Below are 22,735 nucleotides of genomic sequence, written 5' to 3'. Positions count from 1 at the left end.
GATGTAATAGGCATAGAGAACCTCTTTTTATGACTGCCATCATGCACTTTGTGGTGACATTTCAGAAATGGCAGATGGCAAAAGGAGTATATGGTAAAAAGACATAAGTTCTGGAATCAGGGAACGATCAGATTCTTTGGAAACCCCATTTGTACACCCCTGATCCATGAGGATAGACCTAAATAATAATGAAATTGTTGATCTTACTGGTTTGGAGGAACCCTGAATTTGTGATTATCACAAAAATGTAAATCACCATTGCAGAAAGCAGCACCTACCCTGTGTAGAAAATGATTCTAGAGACTCTTTCTGTGGAGCATATAAGATTTCTAAACTCTTTCTTAGCTTTATCTAATCAGTCACAAGATAAAATAATTGACAGAATATCATCCTTGAGATACACTCTTATTCATCTACGAGGCCTTGATAAAGCCATAATTATTCAAGAAGAAGATATAGAGATAATGAGCAACCAAGAGAGATCTGAGCAGGGGAACAGAGGAGGTTAACCTTCTTTAAAATAAGGACAAAATACCAGGGGAGATTTACTCCCTCATTAAAGAATGGTAACTTAATGTGCCTCCTAGGGGCCCGACGACTAGAGCAAAATGGCAACAAAGAACATATTGCAGCTCAGAAAAATGGGGACAATATGAATCTTTAAGGCACCGCAACACAATAGTACAAAAATAACTCTTGAAGACCCAGAAAGGAAATCGGTTTGTTTTTGTGGACAAAAGAGGGAACTTTATATAAATGGAATGACAGGTTACTTATCAAAACAAAAGTCTGATGGTAATGGGGGAGGGGAATAAGGCGGATGGGATTTTTATGTCATGGAACGTGTGGGGACTAGGTAATCCCATAAAGAGATTTGGAGTTTCTGAAAACCTATGGAAGTTCTGCCCAAACATAATCTGCCTGCAGAAAACACACCTTCATTCTAGGTGGACATGCTTGCGAACTCACAGATACTTTGGGGAGCATTTCTCAGATCCTGGGATGCCCAATGTGATGCCTCCTTCCTAATAAGGGTCACTCAGATCCTGAGAGACATTGCATATTCTTAAAGGGGAAATTGGGATCAAAATCCTTAACTATTGCTTCTATCTATCGTCCAAACTCCCATCAGTGGAGATTTTTAGTACACACCTTTTCTCTTTTCGAGAAATTTAAGGAGGATGACTTCTTGATTGGTGGCTATCTTAATATGTCACATTGTGATGGCTTGGACAGGAAGGGTCAAGGAGCCCCAGTTTCTCTGTCCAGGGAGTGCACAATTGCAAATATTTTAGTCTGTCATGGCTTGGTGGACCCAGTTGTCACTTTCTGTTTCTCTTGTTATGGGTCCCTCTCCAGAATAGATTGTCTTAATAGATTCTTCCCTCCTTGAGGGGTCCTCAACCTAGTTTCAAGCATAAAGTTATCAGCAGAGTTTTAATAGTTCTGTAGAGTTCTGAGCTTTTATTTCCCTCTGCATAATTACTTATTAAATATTTACTAAATTTTCATCCTGCCTCTCCTTGTATGTTGTTTTCTCTCCAGCCCCATTTTATCCTCACAATCACCCCTCAAGGTAGGTTAGACTGAAAGTGATAACTTTCCCAAGGGCATGCAGTGAGCTCCAGAGCTGAGGGGGATTTGAACCTAGGTCTGCTCAAACTTTCTCTGATATTCTTTCTTGCCCAATGAGTAGATGTTGGCATGCCCAAATTCCCTCTAGGGGATTCAAAAGATTTAGAACTCGAGAACTGGGGAGAAACAAGTTTGCAAAAAAAGAAAGAAAAATAAATCTGCTTTTCCAAATATGTTTTTATTTCATCCCACTTTTTGTTGAAACTTGTCCCGGCAGCTGAGAGTGATCTGGGGTCGAAAACCTTGGAGGTGCATCGTGCTGGGAAGAATGGCAGGCGTAGATGGAGACCTCTCAAGCCCGGAGGGGAGCAGTTGCTACTCAATAAAGTAAGTCACCATCTGAAAATGTGTGCCTAACTGCGTCGACAGCATCATTTATCTGCTGCATAGCTAGCTGTGAAAAGAAGATGAAGAAGATGACTCTGTATAACTTGCGTAAATATAATTTGCTTCAGCAGCAGCACATTCTTGTTGTTTTAAAGCGTTATTATTCTTAGCAATTAGTCACTGAATTATTTTGTGACTCAGTAAAAACTAGCACATTAACCTCCCCATTTCTGTTGGATATTACTGTTGGAATATTCTTCCTTCGGCAGTCTTACTTTTTGAAGATGGAAAAACGAAGTAATTTTCAAAACGTTTGTAGCTTCGATCTGCTTTTTCCTTATCCTTTGTGGCAATAGAATGGAAGTGATCTCAGCAGCATGTCTGTGCAACTGGTTTCATTACAAAGTGCTTTTCTCATGTACAGTTAATTTGCAGGGCTGTTTTGCACCTTGGTTGAATTTCGAACTTCTGTGCACATGTTTGTAGTCTAGGGCTTGCAGACCAGGTTGTGGAAATGTGTATTTTGATAAGAATTGCCTGGTCTCTCCTGACAGCGTAAGGCCAACCATCAGACAAAGTGAGATGGTAGATTCTCCATCAACTTATGTGCGATCAACTTGTGCGTATGCGTGCATCACGGGAAATAATTAAATAATTCAATTCAAACCTGGAAATGGTGGGCGAGAGCTGGAGAGTACTTGTGACTCCTGAAGAGACCCTCCTCCGAGCCTGAAGAGGATGTCAATGAGAGTGGTGAAAGCCCTGAAGAGACAGGAGGGACAGTGGGACTTTGTTTATGTTGCTTAGCCTCCCTGTCAAATAGCTGATGCGTGTAGTAGTGCAGCTGCAGCCACCAATTTTCCACGCATCCTCCAGCCTCCAGCTGGCTCCCAAGCCTCCATCCTAGTTGCAGATATTTTTGGATACAGTATTTTTGGTCTGGATTGGAGAGAGTGGCAGAGAAGGCGCTTAAATGGTATTTAGAGGGTGCTCCCCACATAACGCGATTTTCGCTTATGCAAACAGGGACCCTGAATGTAACCTGCTGTACTTTTTAAGTACGTTTGGCTTCTGTATGTGGAATGTGGGGTAGGAGGCATGAAAAATAGCCTAGAGTTTGTCTCCTGAACCTCAGACCTTGAGACTTTTGGGTGGCATGCAGATTCAGAGTTCCGGAGTTCAGCCGTGGTGCATCATTAAACAGGGTATGCAGTTTGGGCTATTGTAAGTGCTGCCAGTTAGGATAGGAGGTAAATTGTGGACGCAGCAAATCTTTTTTAAAAAGAGAAAGAAATCACATGCCTCTCCTCACTATTTCAGAATTACCACCCTCTTTCCAATGTGTTTACAAAAAGGTTTTATTATCACATGTATTTGTGTTTAACACTCAGTGTTTTGACCTTGAAATCCCTATTCAGACAGAAAGAGATATGATGCCTACTGGAGGAACATGCTGGAGAAAGGAAGTAATGTAAACTTAAGAATGGGGGAGAAGGGCAGGCGATGGGTCCCTGTGTCAGGAGAAATATTTGCATACTTCCATGAAACGTCTGGTGTCCCTTAGGGCAGTGGTGAGATAATGACATAGTAACCCATCCCAAGTATATTGCAGAGGAACCTTATAGAAGCTGTTCTAAACTTCAAAAGTGTGTGCAGAGGCTATACATGTTTATTCTGTACTCATTTGCTATATGGAAAGGATTACTGTACTAGGCTTGACTGTGCGTGGTGGTTTATTATTTTTTTATTTTTACACGGCTTGGGAGAAAATGCTTTTCAAGGGATCGCAGCTGTTGATGAGACAGTTTGCTGTACTTTGGACAGTAACATCTGGGAAGGAAAGGCTTGCAGAAAAAGGTTTTCAATTTTGGGAGCCTCTTTATCTCCCTGCCAAGGCTGCCACCTTTAATTGCTCCTTGTTTCTTCATTTATTGTGTCGGCTGAAATATAATCCATAGAGAAGAATCCCATTAATTGGGGGACAGAGGTGGAGGGAGAATGGTGGATCTTGTCATTCCATTTACATTTGGCTTTGATTAAAATGGCTGCCTGCATTTTGCAATAGGACCCTCACAAACAGACAGAATAAAGGTAAAGGGACCCCTGACTATTAGGTCCAGTTGTGACCGATTCTGGGGTTGCGGCGCTCATCTCACTTTATCGGCCAATGGAGCCAGCGTACAGCTTCTGGGTCATGTGGCCAGCATGACTAAGCTGCTTCTGGCGAACCAGAGCAGCGCACGGAAATGCTGTTTACCTTCCCGCTGGAGTGGTACCTATTTATCTACTTGCAATTTGACATGCTTTCGAACTGCAAGGTTGGCAGAAGCAGAGACCAAGCAACGGGAGCTCACCCCGTCACGGGGATTCGAACTGCCGACCTTCTGATCGGCAAGTCCTAGGCTCTGTGGTTTAACCTGCAGTGCCACTCGCGTCCCTAACAGACAAAATATATCCCTGTAAAAATGGGGATTGGCAAAGGGGGTCCAGTGGGAGATAGGTTGACAAGTGGAGTAAGCATGGGCAGCAATTCCTAGTTGCCTGCAGTGTTGGCAAGGGCCTAAACAAAGAAAACGACACTGTTGTTCATCGAGAGCGGATGTGACAGTGTACAACTCATCTTGTTGTACAGTATACAAGCCCTATCCAGGGATGCTGTCAAGTGCATCATATTGTACTATAACATTACCATTTCCAGGAACTGGCTCTATCTGATGCATAGTTCTGGTCAGCCAACTTTAATAAATCATATTCTCTATTCATTCAAGAAAAGAAAACGCACCAACCATAAATTACCATATCCACTGTTTCTTTGCCCTTGTGTGATAATGAAACCAGTTCCTAGAGTTGATGTGCATTCTCATGGCTAACATGTTAATTTACCATCTCCATCATTTTGTCAGCATTGCGAGCCATAGGAGAAAAATTTTAATGCAGAGATTTCACGTGCTTTTAAAATGAATCTTGGGAAATCTCCTATGACAATATTCCATTCACTTGAATGAATCTGAAAGCGTTTTTAAAAGCTTAAAAATAAGAGCTCTGTTCAGGTGTTTGAAGCAAATGAGTGGGGACTTGAAAAGAGGACGTGTGCTGTGCACCAGGGCTGGTTCTACCATTAGGCAGAGGGAGGCAACTGCCTCATCTTTATAACAACTCTTCAAGGTAGGCTGGCCCAAGGTCACCCAGGGAGCTTCATGGCTGAGAAGGGATTTGAACCCTGGTCCAACTTGCTTAACCATTATACCACACTGACTCTCTGGTGGATAACACAGATTTCAGCCATTGTTCCATCTAGCTTAATATTGTAGCTCAGTGGCAGAGCATCTGCCTCACATGCAGGAGGCCCCAGGGTCAATCCCCAGCATCTCCAGGTAGGGCCAGACACCTGTCTAAAACCATTGAGAGCAGCTGCCAGTCTCTGTAGACAATACTGAGGTAGATGGACCAATCAGGTAACTTCCTATGTGGCTGGCAGAAGCTGTCCAGGACTTCAGACAGGGTTCTTTTCCAGGCCTACCTGGAGATGCTGGGGATTGAACCTGGGACCTTCTGCATTCAAAGCTGATGCTCTAGTATTGATCCAGGCCCTTCCATAAAGCTGCAGCTCAAAGGAAAGGAGGCTGCAAAGGGAAACCCAGCTGACACCATGGAAAAGAAGCTGGGCTTGGCACTCCACCCTACAGCCTATTCATATGCCCTCGTTTCCATATAAACACCCCTACCATATGGTGGCCATTTTAGTCATAATGTTGGGACTCATCAAGCTACTGATTCTTCTAACCTCGCTTTTTAGGCTGTGCAGTGGGTTTCTCTGGTGCAGCTCTAGCTGCTGTTAATAGTGTCTGTCCCAGCATGATTACATCTTTGGTTGGTACTTGCTAGCTTTCAGACTGCCACCCCTGACAACTGTGTGCCTCTGCCAGATGAAGTTCAAATGAGAGTGTCCTGTCTGAAATGCATACTCAAATACCTCTTGAGCCTTGTTCTCCATCCGACTGCTGATGCATGTTGTGCAGAGCCTGAATTACAGCACTTCTTAGAGCATCTCCTAAAATCTTCCATTGGGTTTATAAATCAGGTCTGCCAAGTTAAAAGAGGCAAGTGGGGTTTGTAAGCCTGGGCGTGGTGATGGGAGCACTTATGGTTCCATCCATCTCCAGTAGCCCAAAATAATATCTGTAAATCAGGACCAGCTAATTATGGAGCTCCTTGTAAGGTTTGTAATGCTGCAGTAAGATTTGCAGCCCTTCGCCTTGGTAAAGGATATCTATTGAATCTTCGTGGAAGGTAGCAAAAATGTGGCTGCTCAAGCACACAAATATTGGTCTATTTAAAAATCAATAGCACCTACCTGCAAGTAAATGCCATCATGACAGAGTTGCCAGAAGCTTAAGGCTGGATAAGCCCTGTATAATGAAGGGATTTCTTTTCGGCAAACATAAGCCCAGCTCAGAGAGAGATGGAAGCATCCAACTAGGGGTAGACAAATCAGACTGTTTCTGGTCCCTGTCAATTCTGGTCCTTGACAACTCCCTTCAAGTGGAAAACCCCCTGCAAATAGAAGACTAGATGACACATAAAAATGGGTTGGAGCTTTTCTGTTTCTCTGCTGTTTTCTTTTTATATGGGAGGGGCATTGCAATTAGACTTCACCCATAGGCAATATGCAGTAGAACAGTCCTCTCTGTTTCCTCAGGACTCTGCTGTCCCACATGGTCACATGTGCAGACCCAAAGTTTGGCACTTAGCCAATCTCGCCAGGAGTTGCAGCCAGAGGTGGGCGAGATTGCCCCTGCTCACCTTGGACTGACTGGAATAAAACTGACTCAGAAAAAAGCAGAATGGGGCCATCAAAATGTCCAAGCGAATGGAGCCATTCCCTCCCCCCCCCCCCCATGAGGAAAGGCTGCCGCATTGGGGACTTTTTAGTTTAGAGATGACGCAGGTGAGATGTAATATGACAAACGTTTATGAAATTATGCATGGCGTGCAAGAAGTGGATAGACGAAAGTTTTCCCTTGTTTCTCATAACCCTAGAACTCAAGGAATTTTAATGTTGAAAGATTAATGACAGAAAAAAGTTATTCTTTACGCAGGGCGTGGTTAAATTATGGAACTCTCTCTGACAAGGAGGCAGTGATGGCCACCAACCTGGATGGCTTTAAAATGAATTCATAGAAGACAAGGCTATCAGTGGCTATTAGCCACAATGGTTATGTTTTGCCTCCATGGTAGGAAGCAGCTATGCTTCTGAATGCCAGTTGCTGTAAACCACAGGAGAGGAGAATGCATTTGTACTCTGGTCCTGCTCGCAAGTTTCTCATGCGCCACTGCGAGAGCAGAACGCTGGATTATACGGGCTGTTGACCTGATCCATCAGGCTCTTCTCATGTTCTCACGTTTCTTAATCTGAGGTTTGAAAAATATTCCCCTCGTCTCCCCCAAATACCCTCCAAACCTTAAGGCTTTATCTGGCCAGAGAATGGGACTAGAGGCAGTGTGTGAGGGGGAGAGCAAATGAATGAAGCTTCTTTCCCCTGGTCTCTAGAGATGGGGAAGAAATTCAATTCAGTTTGCATTATGGGCTTACCTAATTTTCACTTTCCGAAAAAAATGTGTGCAGCAAAACACAGCCATACTTTGAAATTTGCCCTCCTTCAAATGTTGCAATGCAATTCTCTAGCCGCGTAATGTGTACAAAAGATGGATATAACAGGACAAAGTGTTCCTTAAAGTGCTTATAATAGTGAAAACAACATGCAAAAATATTACCATACTTTTCAGTGTATAAGGCTACGTTGTTTTTTTTACTTTTAAAAATGTTTTAAAATGGGGGTAGTCTTATACATGGGGACAATCTCCCCCCATTTTCTTAATTTTGAGTACCCCAAAATAGGGGGCGTCTTATACACGGGGGCGTGTTATACACAGAAAAAGATGGTATGTTAGAGAAAATTACTTTGCAAAAATGTGTATATTATGAGAATTTGCAACCATTTTCTTTCTGTCCCCTAACCACATGGGTTACACAAGCAAATAGCATTAAGTGTTCTTTCCTATGCAAAGCAAAAGCAAAAACCCTTTTGGGCTGCTTATCACTTTCTTTTCTCTCCCCCGTTTTTTTAAAAAAGATGGAAATTCTGCATCTGCAGTATGCTGGTTTCGTAAACATCCCTCTGTGCTAATAGCAAGTGCAAACCTGCTGTGGGGAGAAAGCATTTAATATTCACAAGGGATGCACTTCTCTCTGTAACAACTACTACTGCTTATTTCTAGAGGCAGGAGGTGGAGTAGAAGTCGGCAGTCACAGTGTCTGTGGACAGGGTCCCTTCTGGGTGATGCCCCCTCCAAATTCCTTTCATTTCCCTTTTTTAAATGCATATGCAAGGAAGCAATGTAAATGCTGCATTTCCAGAGAGCGAAAGATGAGGGTGGGCCGCTGGCGGTATTGTCTCTTAGTTTGCATGGTGCATGGCGATAAAGAGGTTGGGGTGCTCTTTCTTGCTCCGGCTTTGGAACTGCTGTATTTTCAGCTCCTTGCAGGGTGCTGAATGAGCGATTTGTTTTAGAGGAGATGCTTTTCCGTTTGCTGTTTTTCGAAACATGGCTGACACTGTAATTCTCTCCTCGGGGTGGTGGTGGTGGGGAAGATTGTCAACTGCTGCATGGGGAGACGTGAGCTGTATTTAATCATGACAGTAAGCAACAGCCTTCCTTATCTAAGGTGAGGAGATGACAGACAGGAGAACAGGAAATGGTGTGAATTTATCTGGGTTAATTAGTTTTAATGCCAGTGCACCAGTCAACTCTGAGGTTTTATTTGCATGTGTGTAGAAGAGCCAGAAATCTTCACCTGCTCTTCCCCTTATGTCTCTTTCTTCAGTCTCAAGCTCTGCAAATTTCATGAGCATCAATATATATTTCCCCCATGCATTAGCCAATCGCTACCCAAGGACTGTATCTCAGTGGTAGAGCACCTGCTTTGCATGCAGAAGGCCTGGGTTCAATCCTCAGCATCCTCAGGTAGGACAGGGAGAGACGTCTGTCTGAAATTCTGGAGAGCCACTGCAAGTCAGTGCAGGCAGTACTAAGGTAGATGAACAAAGGTCTGATTCAGTAAAAGGCCACCTGTGTTACTATTCTGGGGTGTTATTTGAGCTAGAGCTGGGCCAACACCCTCTCTCCAGTTTCACCGAAATTCTGCAAAACAAAATGAATCCCTGCAAAACAAAACAGGATGCAATTTTGTGCTTCTTTTTGCAGAGGATTTCCCCAACATTTTGGGGTCTGTTCCTTCCCCCCATACACACTTAACTTACATTAATCTGTTGAGGTGACTGAAGGTGTTTTTGTTTCCATTGTTAAAAGAAAGATTTCTGCCTAGCCTAGCGGCACTTGGCTCTGTCTGCAGCTACTTGCTAGCTATGCTTCCTGGAATGCTTTGGGAATGGAAGCAAAGGTGCCCTCCTAGCAACCCCAGCCAGCAAAATGTGCTCTGGAACATCTGGATGGCACCAGATTGGCGAAGGTGCTCAAAAGGTTAAGGAATGGTGAGCAGCAGTCCCTGCTTGAACAATATGAGGAGATTTCTTCTCAACCCTCTTCTTGAGGGGCTCTAGCACATCAATGTATCTGTTCCCATATTCAGTGGTATCTCTAGTTCAGAGCCAGGGAACCCTTTTCAGCCCAGGGCCTGCTTTCTTTCATGATCAACTTTCCAGAGGCCACATGCCACTGGAGGGAGGGAGCAGAGGCAAAAGTGGGCAGAGCAATAGATGTGATTCCTGACCTTCGTGTGGTAGGCTATATGCCACCCACAGAAAAACCAGATGTTTCTACACATAACTCTTCATTTTTTTCCACCCAGTCAAAGCACAAGGCATTCGTGACAGTTCAAGGACACTCCAGGAGGGGGCAGGACCAGGGCTAGTGAAGGGTGTGGCCTGGGGAGGCCAGGTAGAGAACTATGGAGGGCTGCATTTGGCCTCTGAGACTCAAGTTCCTCACCCCTTTCATGGCTTGGGAACAAATGACTTGGTTCAAGCCCTTGTAGAGGGAGCATCGTGCAGCATTGGCCATCAGCCTCCCGCAGCTGAGTGCTCCAAGCTTTTTGGTATGGAAAAATGGAATTAAGACCATGACAAACCTCAAAAGGGAGGACGAGAGGCAAAAACCCCTCATCCCCTTAAGGTGGAGATAGATTCCTGGGATGTTCGCGTCACATATGTAAGCCTATGACTTGATGTGAAGGTGATGTTGACCCCTTGTCAGAAGCCCACACATGTAAACAGCTGGATCAGAGCCGGGCCCCTTCTGTCTGGGCCCCTTCCTACCTTCTGCTGATGTTCCTCTCAGCCATGCTCAGCATTTCACCCTCACCCTCAGATCTGGGTGGGCAGGTGCATGCAGGTATAGCCTTCCCCTTCCAGCTGTGAGCTCTCACCAAGCTCTCCTGGGAAGTGCCTGCTGCTCAAAGTAGAGAGGTCACAGTTTTGATTTGTATAAAGCAGCTCTTTACATGGAAGGGAAATGACTTTTATTCCAGAAACAGAAAGCGTAGTTTAGAGACTCCCAGCTTTAGGCTCATGGGCACATTTGGAGTCTGTTTGTGTGCATATCAAACTTTATTAGGAAATAATTGATTTTAGTAGAATAGGAGAAAACATCTATTTTTCAAGTTGATAACATAAAGACCAATTTGACAAAATTCAAAATCTATCTTAAAAGTTAGGATGGTACTTAACTTGGCTTTTTGTGCCTGCCACCTTGCTGCAGTCTTTAGGAGATAGATTTGTGTTCAAACCTTTTGATATTTTCCTTTTTACTTGACATGTGTCCAGTCAAAGACCCATCCAGTCTAGCATCATGTTCTTGCAGTAGCCAAGCAAATATACACAGACACAGAGTGTTTCACAGGAGGAGCTGGGAGATTTTTTAATTATTTTTTTTAAGGAAAGCAAAGAGGGAGCTGTTTCAAGCTGTCATGCCACATTAGTGTCTATCATCAGCTCAAACACCTCAGGGCGGATGAGTTCAAGAAAGATCCACAGAGGGGCGGGGAAAAACAATTGGCGTGTCTGCATGACCATAGTGTGTGTGTTTTTTTAAAGAGGCAAGTGATTGGAGGAGCTGCCGACTGCATCACTTTGACTGGATAGAGTCAGGAAGTGGAGTGACAGGACAAATGGGGACAGGGTGCAGGTTTCCATTTGTTTACCCTGCACCGCAGGGTCAAGATCCGGATTTGCCATTGTTGGAGGGCTATCTGTGCAGGAGGCCCACAGTTGACCCTGGGGACTCCTTGGTGCCTCTGCCTTTCCACTTGCACTCTCTGAGCATGCAAGCAATGACCAGAGGGAGGAAGTGTAGCAGCATCTTGTATGGAAGAACTGTAGTGCATTGGTAGAACCTTGTGTGCAAAGGTCCCTGGTTCAATCCCTGGCATTTCCAGGTGGGCCTGGGAACCATGCAGTATGGCTGAAAATAAATAAAGCAACACTTCTGTTGATGTTTGTTGCTTCCCATTTAAAAGTGATGTGTGTATGGCTCAAATATATATAGGTGGCTCTCAACTTTTGCTGGAGTTACATTCCAGGCGTAGTGCACAAAGCTAAAACACACTCTCCCCGCACCTTCAGATGTTCTTCCAAGACCACACACTCCAAGGCTACTAAACACTCTCACTGTACCTCCAAACAATCTCCCAAGGTGAGCGCAATGGCGAGTGGAATTAAGAGTGGGATTTTTTTCTCCTGGATGCCCAACCCTTTTTATTTATTTTTACTTTTATCAGCCAAGCATGCAAAGCTGAATTTGCACAGGTTAAATGCACGTAAGCTGCAAGTCGACTGTGTGTGTGTGTTTCTCATTTTTTCTTCATGAAGGAGGACATTGTGTGTTGGATTAGGAAACCTGGGTTCACATCCCTAGTCAGCCTTGAGCTGGCTGTGTGATATTAGGATGGAAACCTGTCTCAGCCTAACCAGGAAGGCTGGTCCATAAGGGCAAATGGGGCACTTCCCCACTCACTTTGTTCTCAGTCAGCCCCACCCCCGACCTGCCTGCCTTCTCACTCACCAGCTAAAGGAATGGCCCTGCCATATCAGCTTCCTTCTCCTCTTTGCAGTGTTGCCTTTGTAGAACTCTATTTTTCAACTCTATGTGCCTTCCAAGGCTCAGATAAATTCTACTACATCTGACTGTTACTCATGGCCCCTTGGAAAAGCAAAGTAAATCTGTGCATGCTTTGTTTGTGTGCCAGTGTCTCTAGGTGGGGGCTGATCTGGGAGAGTAGGGAGAAGGTACTCCAGCACTTAATCGAGAATTCAAACGTGCCCATGGGCCTAAAATGGTTGGTAGCCCCTGCTTTGTCAGTAGGAAGAGCAGAATCAAATCTTCATATAGTACCATTGAAAGCTGTGCAGAATGAGAAAGCTTTCTTTTTTTTAAACTGCGTACCTGAAACTAAGGAGATATGGCGGACAGCCTAAATTTTCTTATTGTGTGTGTGTGTTCATTCCTTATTCAGAGTGCATTAAAACACCGGGGATCTGTGACCTGCAAGGGTGTCAGGCTGGCATGTGAATGCAGAGTGGTGGAGGGTCTAGTTTGATTCAGTGGATTTTTCAAAGCATGCCCAGCATCTTGGGAGCACCACCCTCCAGACCCAGGCTTAGCACAGGGGTAGCCAACATGTTGTGGGCTCTGACTTCCATCATCCTGGACTACTGGACATGCTGACTAGGGCTGGTGGAAGTTGCAGTCCACATCTGGAGGGCATCAAGCTGGCTTTCCTGGTTTAGCAGCAGAGAAAGAGGATTTTTTATTTTATGTTTTGGCCTGCTGCTGATGTACTTGATCCCTCTGACATTAATGTGTGAGGAAGTGGGTTGCTGAAGGGACTGCTGGCGTGAAGATGGAAAAACGGTAGTGAACTGAATATCAAGCAGGATGCGGCAGGTACCGCCCAAACTGCAGCTGCGGTGCTGTAGTTGTTCTGCAATTAGGTAGAATATTGCCAAAGGTGAATGCTAAAAGGGGGTGGGCTTGAGGAAGAGGGTTTGCAGTGTTCAGTTTCACAAGTCGATTGATTCCACAAGCTCTGAGAGTCCTTGATAATGACTGGATCAGACCCAAAGGCCTATCTCAGTGGTTCCCAAACTTTTTCAGGCCACTCTCCCTTTGTTTTCATGAACTCATCCCACCTTACCCTATGAGAAGCATTATTCAGAACAGCAGTTTGCAAAATCCACTAAGGAAGATAATAAGGATGTTGAATTTTTCAACTTTCCAAAACGAGAGGTGCTAAAAAGGTGTATCATGACTTGGGAATTCAGAATATATTATTGTTATATTAATATAATTTAATTTTGCTAGGAAAGTACAATGTGTGTAAAATTGCATAGAAATCATTAAAAATGATTGCCAATTACTTGCAGTTATGTTGTATATTAGTGTCTATTAGCATCTATGTTACTATTATTATTTAGTATTACGTGATATTTTCAGAAGGTAAAATTAAATTCTTTGGTTTACCAAGAGCAATTTAAGAGCTTTTTCATCAAGCACAGATTTACCAAGCTAAATGTTGTCCAATCACAAAAAAAATTAAAAGCAGGTTTGAATTCTTCATACCCCAAAACATATTTTAAAAACCCCTCACTGAAGAAATTTGCAAAAATTAAGTTTCAGCTCCTTAAATGACATACCATAATACCATGGTGATATTCAAAACAGTAACAATGAACTTCACATTTATTCAGTAGCTGATAGAATGGGTTGCAGCATCTGGGTGGGTGACGCCCACAACAATTTACAAATGTGAATCCACAGACCCCAAAAGGTTGGTGATGCCTGCTGTATGACCTCACATGTTCCTTGAAAAACTGGACAGAGTTTACAACTGTCTGAGAATCTATTTAAGGCTGAGGCTGAGGTATAAATTATCCTGAATTGGGTAGATCTGGGTGGTGCCCATAGCAATCAGGAGAACCCAAGCTATAGCAACCGTGATCCGTTCCTAGGCAATGTGCTGCTTTGATGGGTATCAACAGTCCCTAAATTACACAGGATATTATTAAAGTGCCTGTGCTGTCTTTGGAGAGCTGTTACAATATGCTGTCTCCATCAGAGGCACTCAGCAATAGATCACCGTGGATTTGCCCGGTAATTACATAATACGCTGCTTGCTGCATGATTCTCTAGCCTCTGTTTTAGTGTGTGAAAGAACAAGAGCCCATCTATGTCACCAAAATGTTGAACAGTGCACTTTTGAAACAGATTTTCAATACCTTCCTTTCACTCATCTGATAGTGTAGTACACAGCAGAGAAACCTTTCTCAGCCAGAGGGTCACATTCCCTTCTGCGCTACCCTGCTTGGTGCCACGTGAGGGCAGGGCCAGAAGTAAGTAAGTATAGTGGTACCTCGGGTTAAGAACTTAATTCGTTCTGGAGGTCCGTTCTTAACCTGAAACTGTTCTTAACCTGAAGCACCACTTTAGCTAATGGGGCCTCCAGCTGCTGCCACGCCGCAAGATTTCTGTTCTCATCCTGAAGCAAAGTTCTTAACCTGATGTACTATTTCTGGGTTAGCAGAGTCTGTAACCTGAAGTGTCTGTAACCTGAAGCATATGTAACCCGAGGTACCACTGTAGAGCAATTAATATACATTTTATCTGTGAGTAGTAGGCTGGCTAGTTTCTGCACGCCCTCGCATACACACCTCTTTATTCTCCATTCAAGCAAGCATTATCAGAATTAAAGATTGCATTCCCTCCAACATTTGCCCAGTGAAAATAGGGATATCCTATTCAAGTTGTTGTTGTTGTTGTTGTTTTAATGTTGATACCCCACCCATCTGACTGGGTTGCCCAAGTCACTCTGGACAGCTCCCAACATAAATAAAAGCATAATAAAACATTTAAAAAGCTTCCCTATACAGGATTCCCTTCAGACAGCTCAGGGTTCATCCTAAGGAAAAGTGGGACGTTCTGGGATCGAATCAGAAACCAGGATGACTTCTGTAAATCCAGGACTGTTCCTGGAAAATAGGGACACTTGGAGGGTCTGAGATTGAATTCCAGCCATGCAAAACCACACAAGGAGGGTGTGAAGTTGGGCACCTGAGGGGTGTGGCGTGGAGGACTGTATATGACCCCCTAGGCCTCTGGATCAGAGGTAGTGTTGGCAACTATCTTCCCCTGCAGTGGCATTATTCCCATATTTAAACACATACAAACATAAGAAGCCTTCTGCTGGATCAGGACAACAGGCCATCTAGTCCAGGAGTAGTGAACCTTTTTATACCTACCGCCCACTAATGCATCTTTCTTGATGGTAAAATTTCCTTACCGCCCGCCAGTGCTCTATGGAAGGAGGATTCAGGTTGTGCCGTAGAACCCCCTACCGCTCACCTAGAATCCTGAAACGTCCACTAATGAGTGGTAGGGACCATGTTGACAACCCCTGATCTAGTCTATTATCCTGTTCTCACAGTGGCCAGTCAGATGCTCCAATGGGAACCTCGCAAGAAGGACAGGAGCACTCTCCCCTCTCCCTTGGCTTCCATCAACTGGCATTCAGAGGCAAACTGTCTCTGACAGTGGAGGTAAACCATAGCTATTGTGGCTTTCAGCCTTCGATAGCCTTACCCTCCATGAATTACTCCAATCCTCTTCTAAAGCCATCCAAGTTGGTGGCCATTGCTGCCTCCAGTGGGAGTGAGCTCCATAGAGTTTAACCACTTTATTTTATCTATCCTGAACTTTCCAGCTTCACTGGGAGTCCACATGTTCTAGTTATCAGAGAGGGAGAAAAAACTTTTCTCCATCCATCCACTTTTAACATTCCTTACACAATTATATAAACTTCTATTTTGTCACTTCTTACTTTCCTTTTCTCTAAATTTAAATGTCTCAAGTGCTACAACTTTTTCTCACGGAGGTTCTGCTCCATCCCCTTGGTCATTTTGGATGCCCTGTATGTTCTGCTACAGGCCATGACCATTTTGCATGTGTTCTATTGGTGTGCGACCGCCAACACATGCACCATTTTTGGCCTTGGAAGGGGGTGGAACGGGGGCAAGGGTGGGCTTATCTGCAATCCAGCAACATGCACAATGACCTGGAATACAACCCCTGTGCAAACGGGGAGTTGTCTGCATTGGGTACTTCTTATTTTCATAGTTTTTGTTTCATAGTTTATTATTCACTGCTTTGGGAATTTCCAGATAGAAAGCTGGTTTGTAGATCTGTACCCATGAATAGACCAGCTGATCTTTCATTTCAGGCACATGTATGTAGGTTATGATCAAGCATGATAGCCAGTCTGGCAAACTGGATTTGAGGGTGGAATGGAGTTAATACGGAACCTGGTTCACATAGTTCTGCAGGCAGTTCTGCCTTGAAAAGGAACAGCATCAGCCTCTTGTTACCTGGCCGGTCTGATAACCCCACATCCTGCCCACTCTTCTCTCATCAGCCAGCATGGCCAATGGCCAGGGATGGTGGGAGTTGAAGTCCTGCAACATCTGGAGCAGCCTGGTGCCCTTCAGATGCTGTTGCACTCAAGCTCTGATCAGCCCCAGCAACCATGGCCAGTGAACTGGGATAATGGGATCTAGGATAATCTGGAGTGTAGGAACATAAACCCCCCCCCCCTTTTTAAATCATTTATAACATAGCATACAGTGAGCCTGCTGGGCAGCACATGAATGATGGGAACAGATCTCACAAGTCTGCAGCAATCAAGAGGAAAATGAAGAAAAAATAAAACAAACTTTTGTGAAGCAGGAGACTAGGAATCCTAACTGAGATATGTCTTACTCTTCAGAAATGCCACCCCCACCCCCACCCCAAGAGCCTCTGTCAGAAGCAAACGTAAACACAAAATCAGCACATTTCAAATAGGCCATGCAATCGATGGGAACATATTGATCAAAGGGGATAATGCAAAGACTATTATTCAGTGAGCACCACCTTTGCTTCCACGAGCCTGCACATGGCTTCAATCAATAATTCAAGCAAATGGTCCGTGGAGGCTTTAAGGAAAGGGAGAAAAATAAGCTACAAAGTATTTCCCAACAAGAATCTTTAAGCATGCCAAACTTCTTACTCAAATTATGATCAGGCTTCAACATTAAATAATTAGAGGATTTTTTAAGATTACAGACTGGGTGAAACAGGGTGTAACTGAGCCAAAATGCAAGCATCTTCTTTCTTTATTTATTTATTAAATGTTGTTAGTTGGATTTTTCCTACAGCAACCTAAAGCGACTTACAATATTCTAAGCAAAAAAACAAACACAAATATACATTAAAACTAGCAAAAGTATCCCAACCTACATTAAAACATCCCCCTTCCCCCCCCCCCCAAATGTCCATAGATAGTCAAAAGCCAAAAGGCCTGGCTTAAAAAGGAATATTTTTTCCAGGAATATTCCAGGAAAAAAGGAATATTTTTTCCAGGCACCTGCAGATGTGTAATAATGGTGCCAGGCATGTCTTCCCAGGGAGAGTATTCCACAAGCAAGGAGCCACCACTGAAAAGGCCTTTTCTCAGGTTGCCAATGGAGGCTCATTAGAGCAGGGCCTGTGTCAAATCAGGACACACAGCTCCCCTTCCTTTCTCTTTTGAACCCCCCTTTCACCTTTCTAAAGCAGATGGGGAATCTTACCTTACAGAAGAGAGAAGGAGTAGCAGGTGGTAGAGATCCTGCAGAGTCTACTGTTGTTTACATACAAATGATGCATAGGGCATCTTTTCATTTTGGGGCTCATGGACTTATTGAGTCATGACAAGCCCCAGCAAAGAATCATGCCCTCCACATCACATGCAGGTAATGAAAGGTTTTGTAGGGTCAAGTGAGGAAGAGCTTTGCATATCCTCAAGTCTTCTAACTATTTAAATATTTTAATTCAACAGTCTGAGAAGTAACTTTTGGTGGTCTTTTATTTTATTGCTTATTGCATGCTATTTTTGACAATGCTGGTAGCCATCCTGAAAACAGTAGGTGCTGGAGGATAGGATAAACAAATATATCAAATAAAACAGTTTGGCCAGAATAATACTAATACTAATACTAATACTAATAATTTATTATTTATATCCCGTCCATCTGGCTGGGCTTCCCCAGTCACTCTCAGCTGCTTCCAACCAAATATTAAAATACAGTAATACATTAAAAGCCTCCCTAAACAGGGCCGCCTTCAGATGTCTTCTAAAAGTTTGGTAGTTGTTGTTATCTTTGACATCTGGTGGGAGGGCGTTCCACAGGGCGGACGCCACTACGAAGGAGGCCCTCTGCCTGGTTCCCTGGAACTTGGCTTTTCGCAGTGAGGGAACCTCCAGAAGGCCCTCGGCGCTGGACCTCAGTGTCTGGGTAGAACAATGGGGATGGAAACGCTCCTTCAGGTATACTGGACTGAGGCCATTTAGGGCTTTAAAGGTCAGCACCAACACTTTGAATTGTGCTCGGAAACATAAAATGAGACAAAATACTAAAACAGCCTTCCTCAACCTGGTGCCCTTCAGATGTTTTGGACCACACCTCCCATCAGCTCTCACTATTTGGTCATATTGGCTGGAACTGATGAATGTTGCAGTTCAGAATATCTGGAGAGCACATGCACACGCGCGTACACATGCACACACAGAGTTGCTTTAGCAAAGCCATTCTTTAACACATGCCCTTAAAGCAGTGGTTTTCAACCAGTGTACTGTGACACCCTGGGGTGCCTTGAATGATGGTCAGGGATGCTGTAGGCAACAATGGCCTCTGCCCGCCTCCTCTTTCCTTCCCTCCCTCCTCTGTTGCCCTCTCACGTCTTTGCCTCCCAAAGGCTTGCACAGCTTTTTATTGCAGCAGCCCTGGCTATAAGCTCCCTGGGTGAACGGTGCATCTGGGAGGCACCTCTCTTTGTGGGGTGGGGCAGCTCAGAGACCAGGGATGGCAGCAGCAGCTGCCCAGAGGACCCCCAAGCAGAGGGGAGAGGAGGCTGAGGGAATACTCCGCAAAGGAGGGTGTTTGAAAAAGGATGAGGGGCTGCCAGCTCTGCAGGCAAGGGGTGACGTGACTGGGCTCCTGAGCCCCACAGGGGTGCCGCAGAAAGAATGTAGTTGGTCAAGGGAGCTGTGGACTCAAAAAGGTTGAAAACGTCTGTCTTAAAGGAACCATTAAAAGGCATGGCGAGCAGAAAAAGGGAAATGGACCACTGATTTCCATTCAACTTCCAAGATCAATCAGGGTTTGTCCACCATCAAAGCCTTCTCTTATTTCATGCTCTCCATTTCTCTTGCCCTCATCTCTGATTGTGCCCTTGATCCTCAATTAAACCTGCAGGCAATTTCTCCAATTATCATCATCCTGATAACAGACAAGGAAAGCAGAACAAGCTATGCAAACATATCACCCGGGCACACGTTCAAAACAAATCTCAAAAGCGATATAGAGAAAGGATAGGACTCTTGATAAGCCCATAATTATTTTAATTTAAAACCTCTATGTAAGAGGGGGGAAAGGCTCTGTGATAGACTGATCTTTGCTACCACTGCATTGTTTATTTCATAGCCACCCAGAGAGGATCCTCGTGATTTTATTTAATTGACAGGCTAATCAACCAATGCTAATATCCCTTTCTTTTGTATAGTTACGCATGCTGATTTTCAGGCCAGGTCAGCTATTAGGGCTGGTAAACCTTGCAGTGTTTTCCCCGGAACCCTCCAAAGCACCACAGGGGATGGAAGTCTCCTTCTCTTCTTCCACCTCTTTCATCTTCTTCTTCCTCTGTCAGCAGTTTAAGTGTTCTGTTTGAACTATCCAACAATATCTGCTCATGGTGGCTGAGACTGTACTTCAGAAACCCCAGTTGGATTACTATCTATCTATTGCATTCATATCCCATCTTTCCTCCAAGGAGCTCAAAGTGGCACACGTAGTTCTCCTACTTCCCGTTTTTTCCTCACAACAACAGCTCTGTGAGGTAGGTTAGGCTGAAAGTGAATGACTGGCCCAAGATCACTCAATGAGCTGCATGGCTGATTTGGTTCCTGGTCACCCAGGTCCTAGTCCAACACTCAAACCTTTATACTATACCACCCTATTACTAGAAGCACAGATGAGCTGTAACAGGGCACCTAAGCTAGACAAACGGGGGCAGGGGATGCTCCTTTCCACAAAACATTTAATTGTCCTGCAGAAAGACAGGAGATCCATCTTCAGATCTCCTGCCATTAGGTCTATGTCACAGGGCTTAGACAGCCAGTGTGGTATAGTGGTTAAAGGAGATTTGAACTCAGATTGCCACTCAAACATGAAGGCCACAGGTTGACTTTGGGTCAGTCACTATCTCTCATCCTAGCTGACCTCATGGGATAAAATGGGTCATTGGTCTGATCCAGCAGACTCTCATTACATTCTGATGTTCTTAGGCCATCTTTCCAGGTGTGCGCTTTTCCAGGTGGTGTCCGAGCATTTTCTTTTTTTGCTCCACCACTTTCCCCAGGAAAATCCAATCTTTGCCACTGAATCAGAGCAAACAGCAATTTGAGTTTTCCGTGGATTGCTGTTTGCTCCAATTCAGTGGTAAAGAGTGGGTTTTCACAGGGAAAGCTTTTATTGGCATCCCTCTTTCTAGGGAGACAATGGAGGTACGTGCCTAAAAACAAATAGGTACCTGGAAAGCCCAGACCTGTGCTTAGAAATGCAGAGCAAAGGTGGGTGTAGATAAGCCCACAGGTCCAAATCCCAGACTGGCCATGAAGTTCACTGGGCAAATTTATCTTTACCACCAATGTTTTCCTTGCACACTGTTCGGTTTTCCTTTGGAACACTTGAGGCTCAGGTATGTGTTTCCATTGAATTTCTTCAGGTTTTCCCAGATGTGCTGCCATCTCTGTCCTTTCCCTTGCCATTCCCCCAGGTTCTTTGTATTGGATTTCTCTCCAGCAAAGCTACTTCTGGGACAATCTAGCAGAACATCTATGGTTGTGGTGGTTGTGTGTGTGTGTGTGTTAGAGAGAGAGAGAGAGAAGAAGCCGACTTCAGCATCCTCAATAAAATGTCTGCCATGTGCTGCAACAGGTGGACCTCTCAGAGGAGAGAGTAAAAAGGTGTGTTTTCCCAGCAGCCCATAACTTTTTTAAAAAACAAAACAAAACAAAACATGCATTCAGGAGAGAAAGAAGCAAAAAATAAGAGAGAGAGAGAATGAACGAACACACAACTAAATCTAAGTTAAGAAGCTTGTTCAATTTTTAAACACTTACATAAAACCATCAGAGACTGACAACTTGAAGATGCACATTTCTGCAAGAAAAGGATGATGAACAAGAAGGGGGGAAATGGGCTGAAATGGAAATGTTGATGTCAGTTCCTTGAGCCTTAAACCTAAATGGAGCTTCAGATCATAGGAGAGCAGGTAGGGGTGGGCAAACAAAGCAAAATCCTCCACAGCTTTCTGTTTTGCTTTGTTTTCGTCCATTTTACTCTTTTGGACAAAAGTTTTTTCAGCATGAAAGCAAGCAACTTCCCAAGGCCTATTATAGCATTCCCTCTTCCTCTCCAGTCTGCAGCCAGATTCACATATGGGCTCTAGACCAGTTTGAGAGGAGGACTTTTTGGGTCACATCCATGCAACACATTTGGAGCACTCTTTTACCACTTCACCTGCCATGGCTTCTTCCCCAAAAGAGTGCTGACCTCACAAACCTCCAATTCCCAGCACCCTTTACAAACATTCATTCCCAGGATTCTCTATGACAGTTAGCAATGTATAAGGGCGCTTTAAATGTATGGTGAGGAGGTGACTTTAGTTCTCAACCTGTGTCTGGGTGACCATTGTGACACAGGACCCTGGCCCCACCATTTCTCTTAGCCAGGCTGACTAATTAGCTCACATCAGAGGCATACCTAGGGGTTTGCAAAACCAGCCCTCACTGGGGGCCCAGGCCCAGGGGTGCACGAAAATCACCCATCAAACTATGGAGTGTGTGACATATGCGGTGCTGTTTACCTAGAAAAAGGTGCTGGAACTCACCATGTCTCCCTTGTTCTCTTAGAATGGCAAAGGCACCCACCTACCTGAGAGGTGCTAGAATTGAGTTTCTGTGAATTCTAGCTGAAAAAAATCCCTGCATATATGTCTATGTGGCAATGTGTCTTCGCTGTCACAGCAAGATCAAACATGGGAGAAGCTTCCAGTCTTTGCACCATGGCACAAAGGCATGCAATTTTTTTCACCCTTCCTCCTTGCCCTCCAGATGCTTTGAGTACTTGGGTCACATAATATGCTATCATTTCTAATGCAACTATTACAGTAAAATGATTTGGAAGGGGGGACTGATACAGCTCCTTGACAAGGATGCAAGGGTCCCTAGGTATGCCTCTTGCTCTCATTGCTCCAGTGACAGGCGAGAGAGCCTTTGAAAACTGAGCTGCCCTCAGTTTTGTTCCCTATGCCACCAACATGAGTTTTCTAAACCACCAGGAGGCTGATTCTGCTACACTGTCTACTCAGCCTAGTCCAACACTCTAACCACGACATCACTACTGGTTCTGCATTGCAATGCCTCTCTTCCGGAGTGGAGTTTTCATTAGTTACTGGGAAAGAAGGCATATACTTCAACAGTCATATCTTGTTTGTTTTGCATGCTATGACTTTTACGCACTTTTAAGAACAAGCAATGTGTTTGTTTTTAAATAATTTATGGGGTCGCAGGAACAGTAATAAGAGGGAGATTTGAGCTCCAGGGATTGAAACTTCAGGGTTCAGT

The 22,735-nt window shown here is 44.2% G+C and overlaps 2 protein-coding genes across 5 annotated transcripts in view; one reads left to right on the top strand and one right to left on the bottom strand.

Annotated features, from left to right (window-relative positions):
• The window catches only part of LOC310669944 (craniofacial development protein 2-like), a gene marked incomplete at its 3' end in the record, with an annotated part of 710,849 nt that overhangs the window by 82,170 nt on the left and 605,944 nt on the right, over positions 1-22,735 (bottom strand). The gene's annotated exons all lie outside the window — the stretch shown is intronic.
• ARHGEF9 (Cdc42 guanine nucleotide exchange factor 9) overlaps positions 1-22,735 on the top strand; it is a 279,379-nt gene that overhangs the window by 78,712 nt on the left and 177,932 nt on the right. For all 4 annotated transcript variants that reach the window (XM_083423400.1, XM_083423402.1, XM_083423401.1 and 1 more), the window contains one exon: positions 1,853-1,962. In XM_083423400.1, coding sequence (XP_083279526.1) covers positions 1,853-1,962 — 110 coding nt within the window. The remainder of the gene's footprint in view (positions 1-1,852; positions 1,963-22,735) is intronic.

The sequence above is a fragment of the Podarcis tiliguerta genome (genome assembly GCF_965153285.1).
Source record: "Podarcis tiliguerta genome assembly, chromosome: Z".
Classification (NCBI taxonomy): domain Eukaryota; kingdom Metazoa; phylum Chordata; class Lepidosauria; order Squamata; family Lacertidae; genus Podarcis; species Podarcis tiliguerta.
Note: the sequence above shows the minus strand (reverse complement) of the source record. Positions and strands in the feature narration are given on the sequence as shown.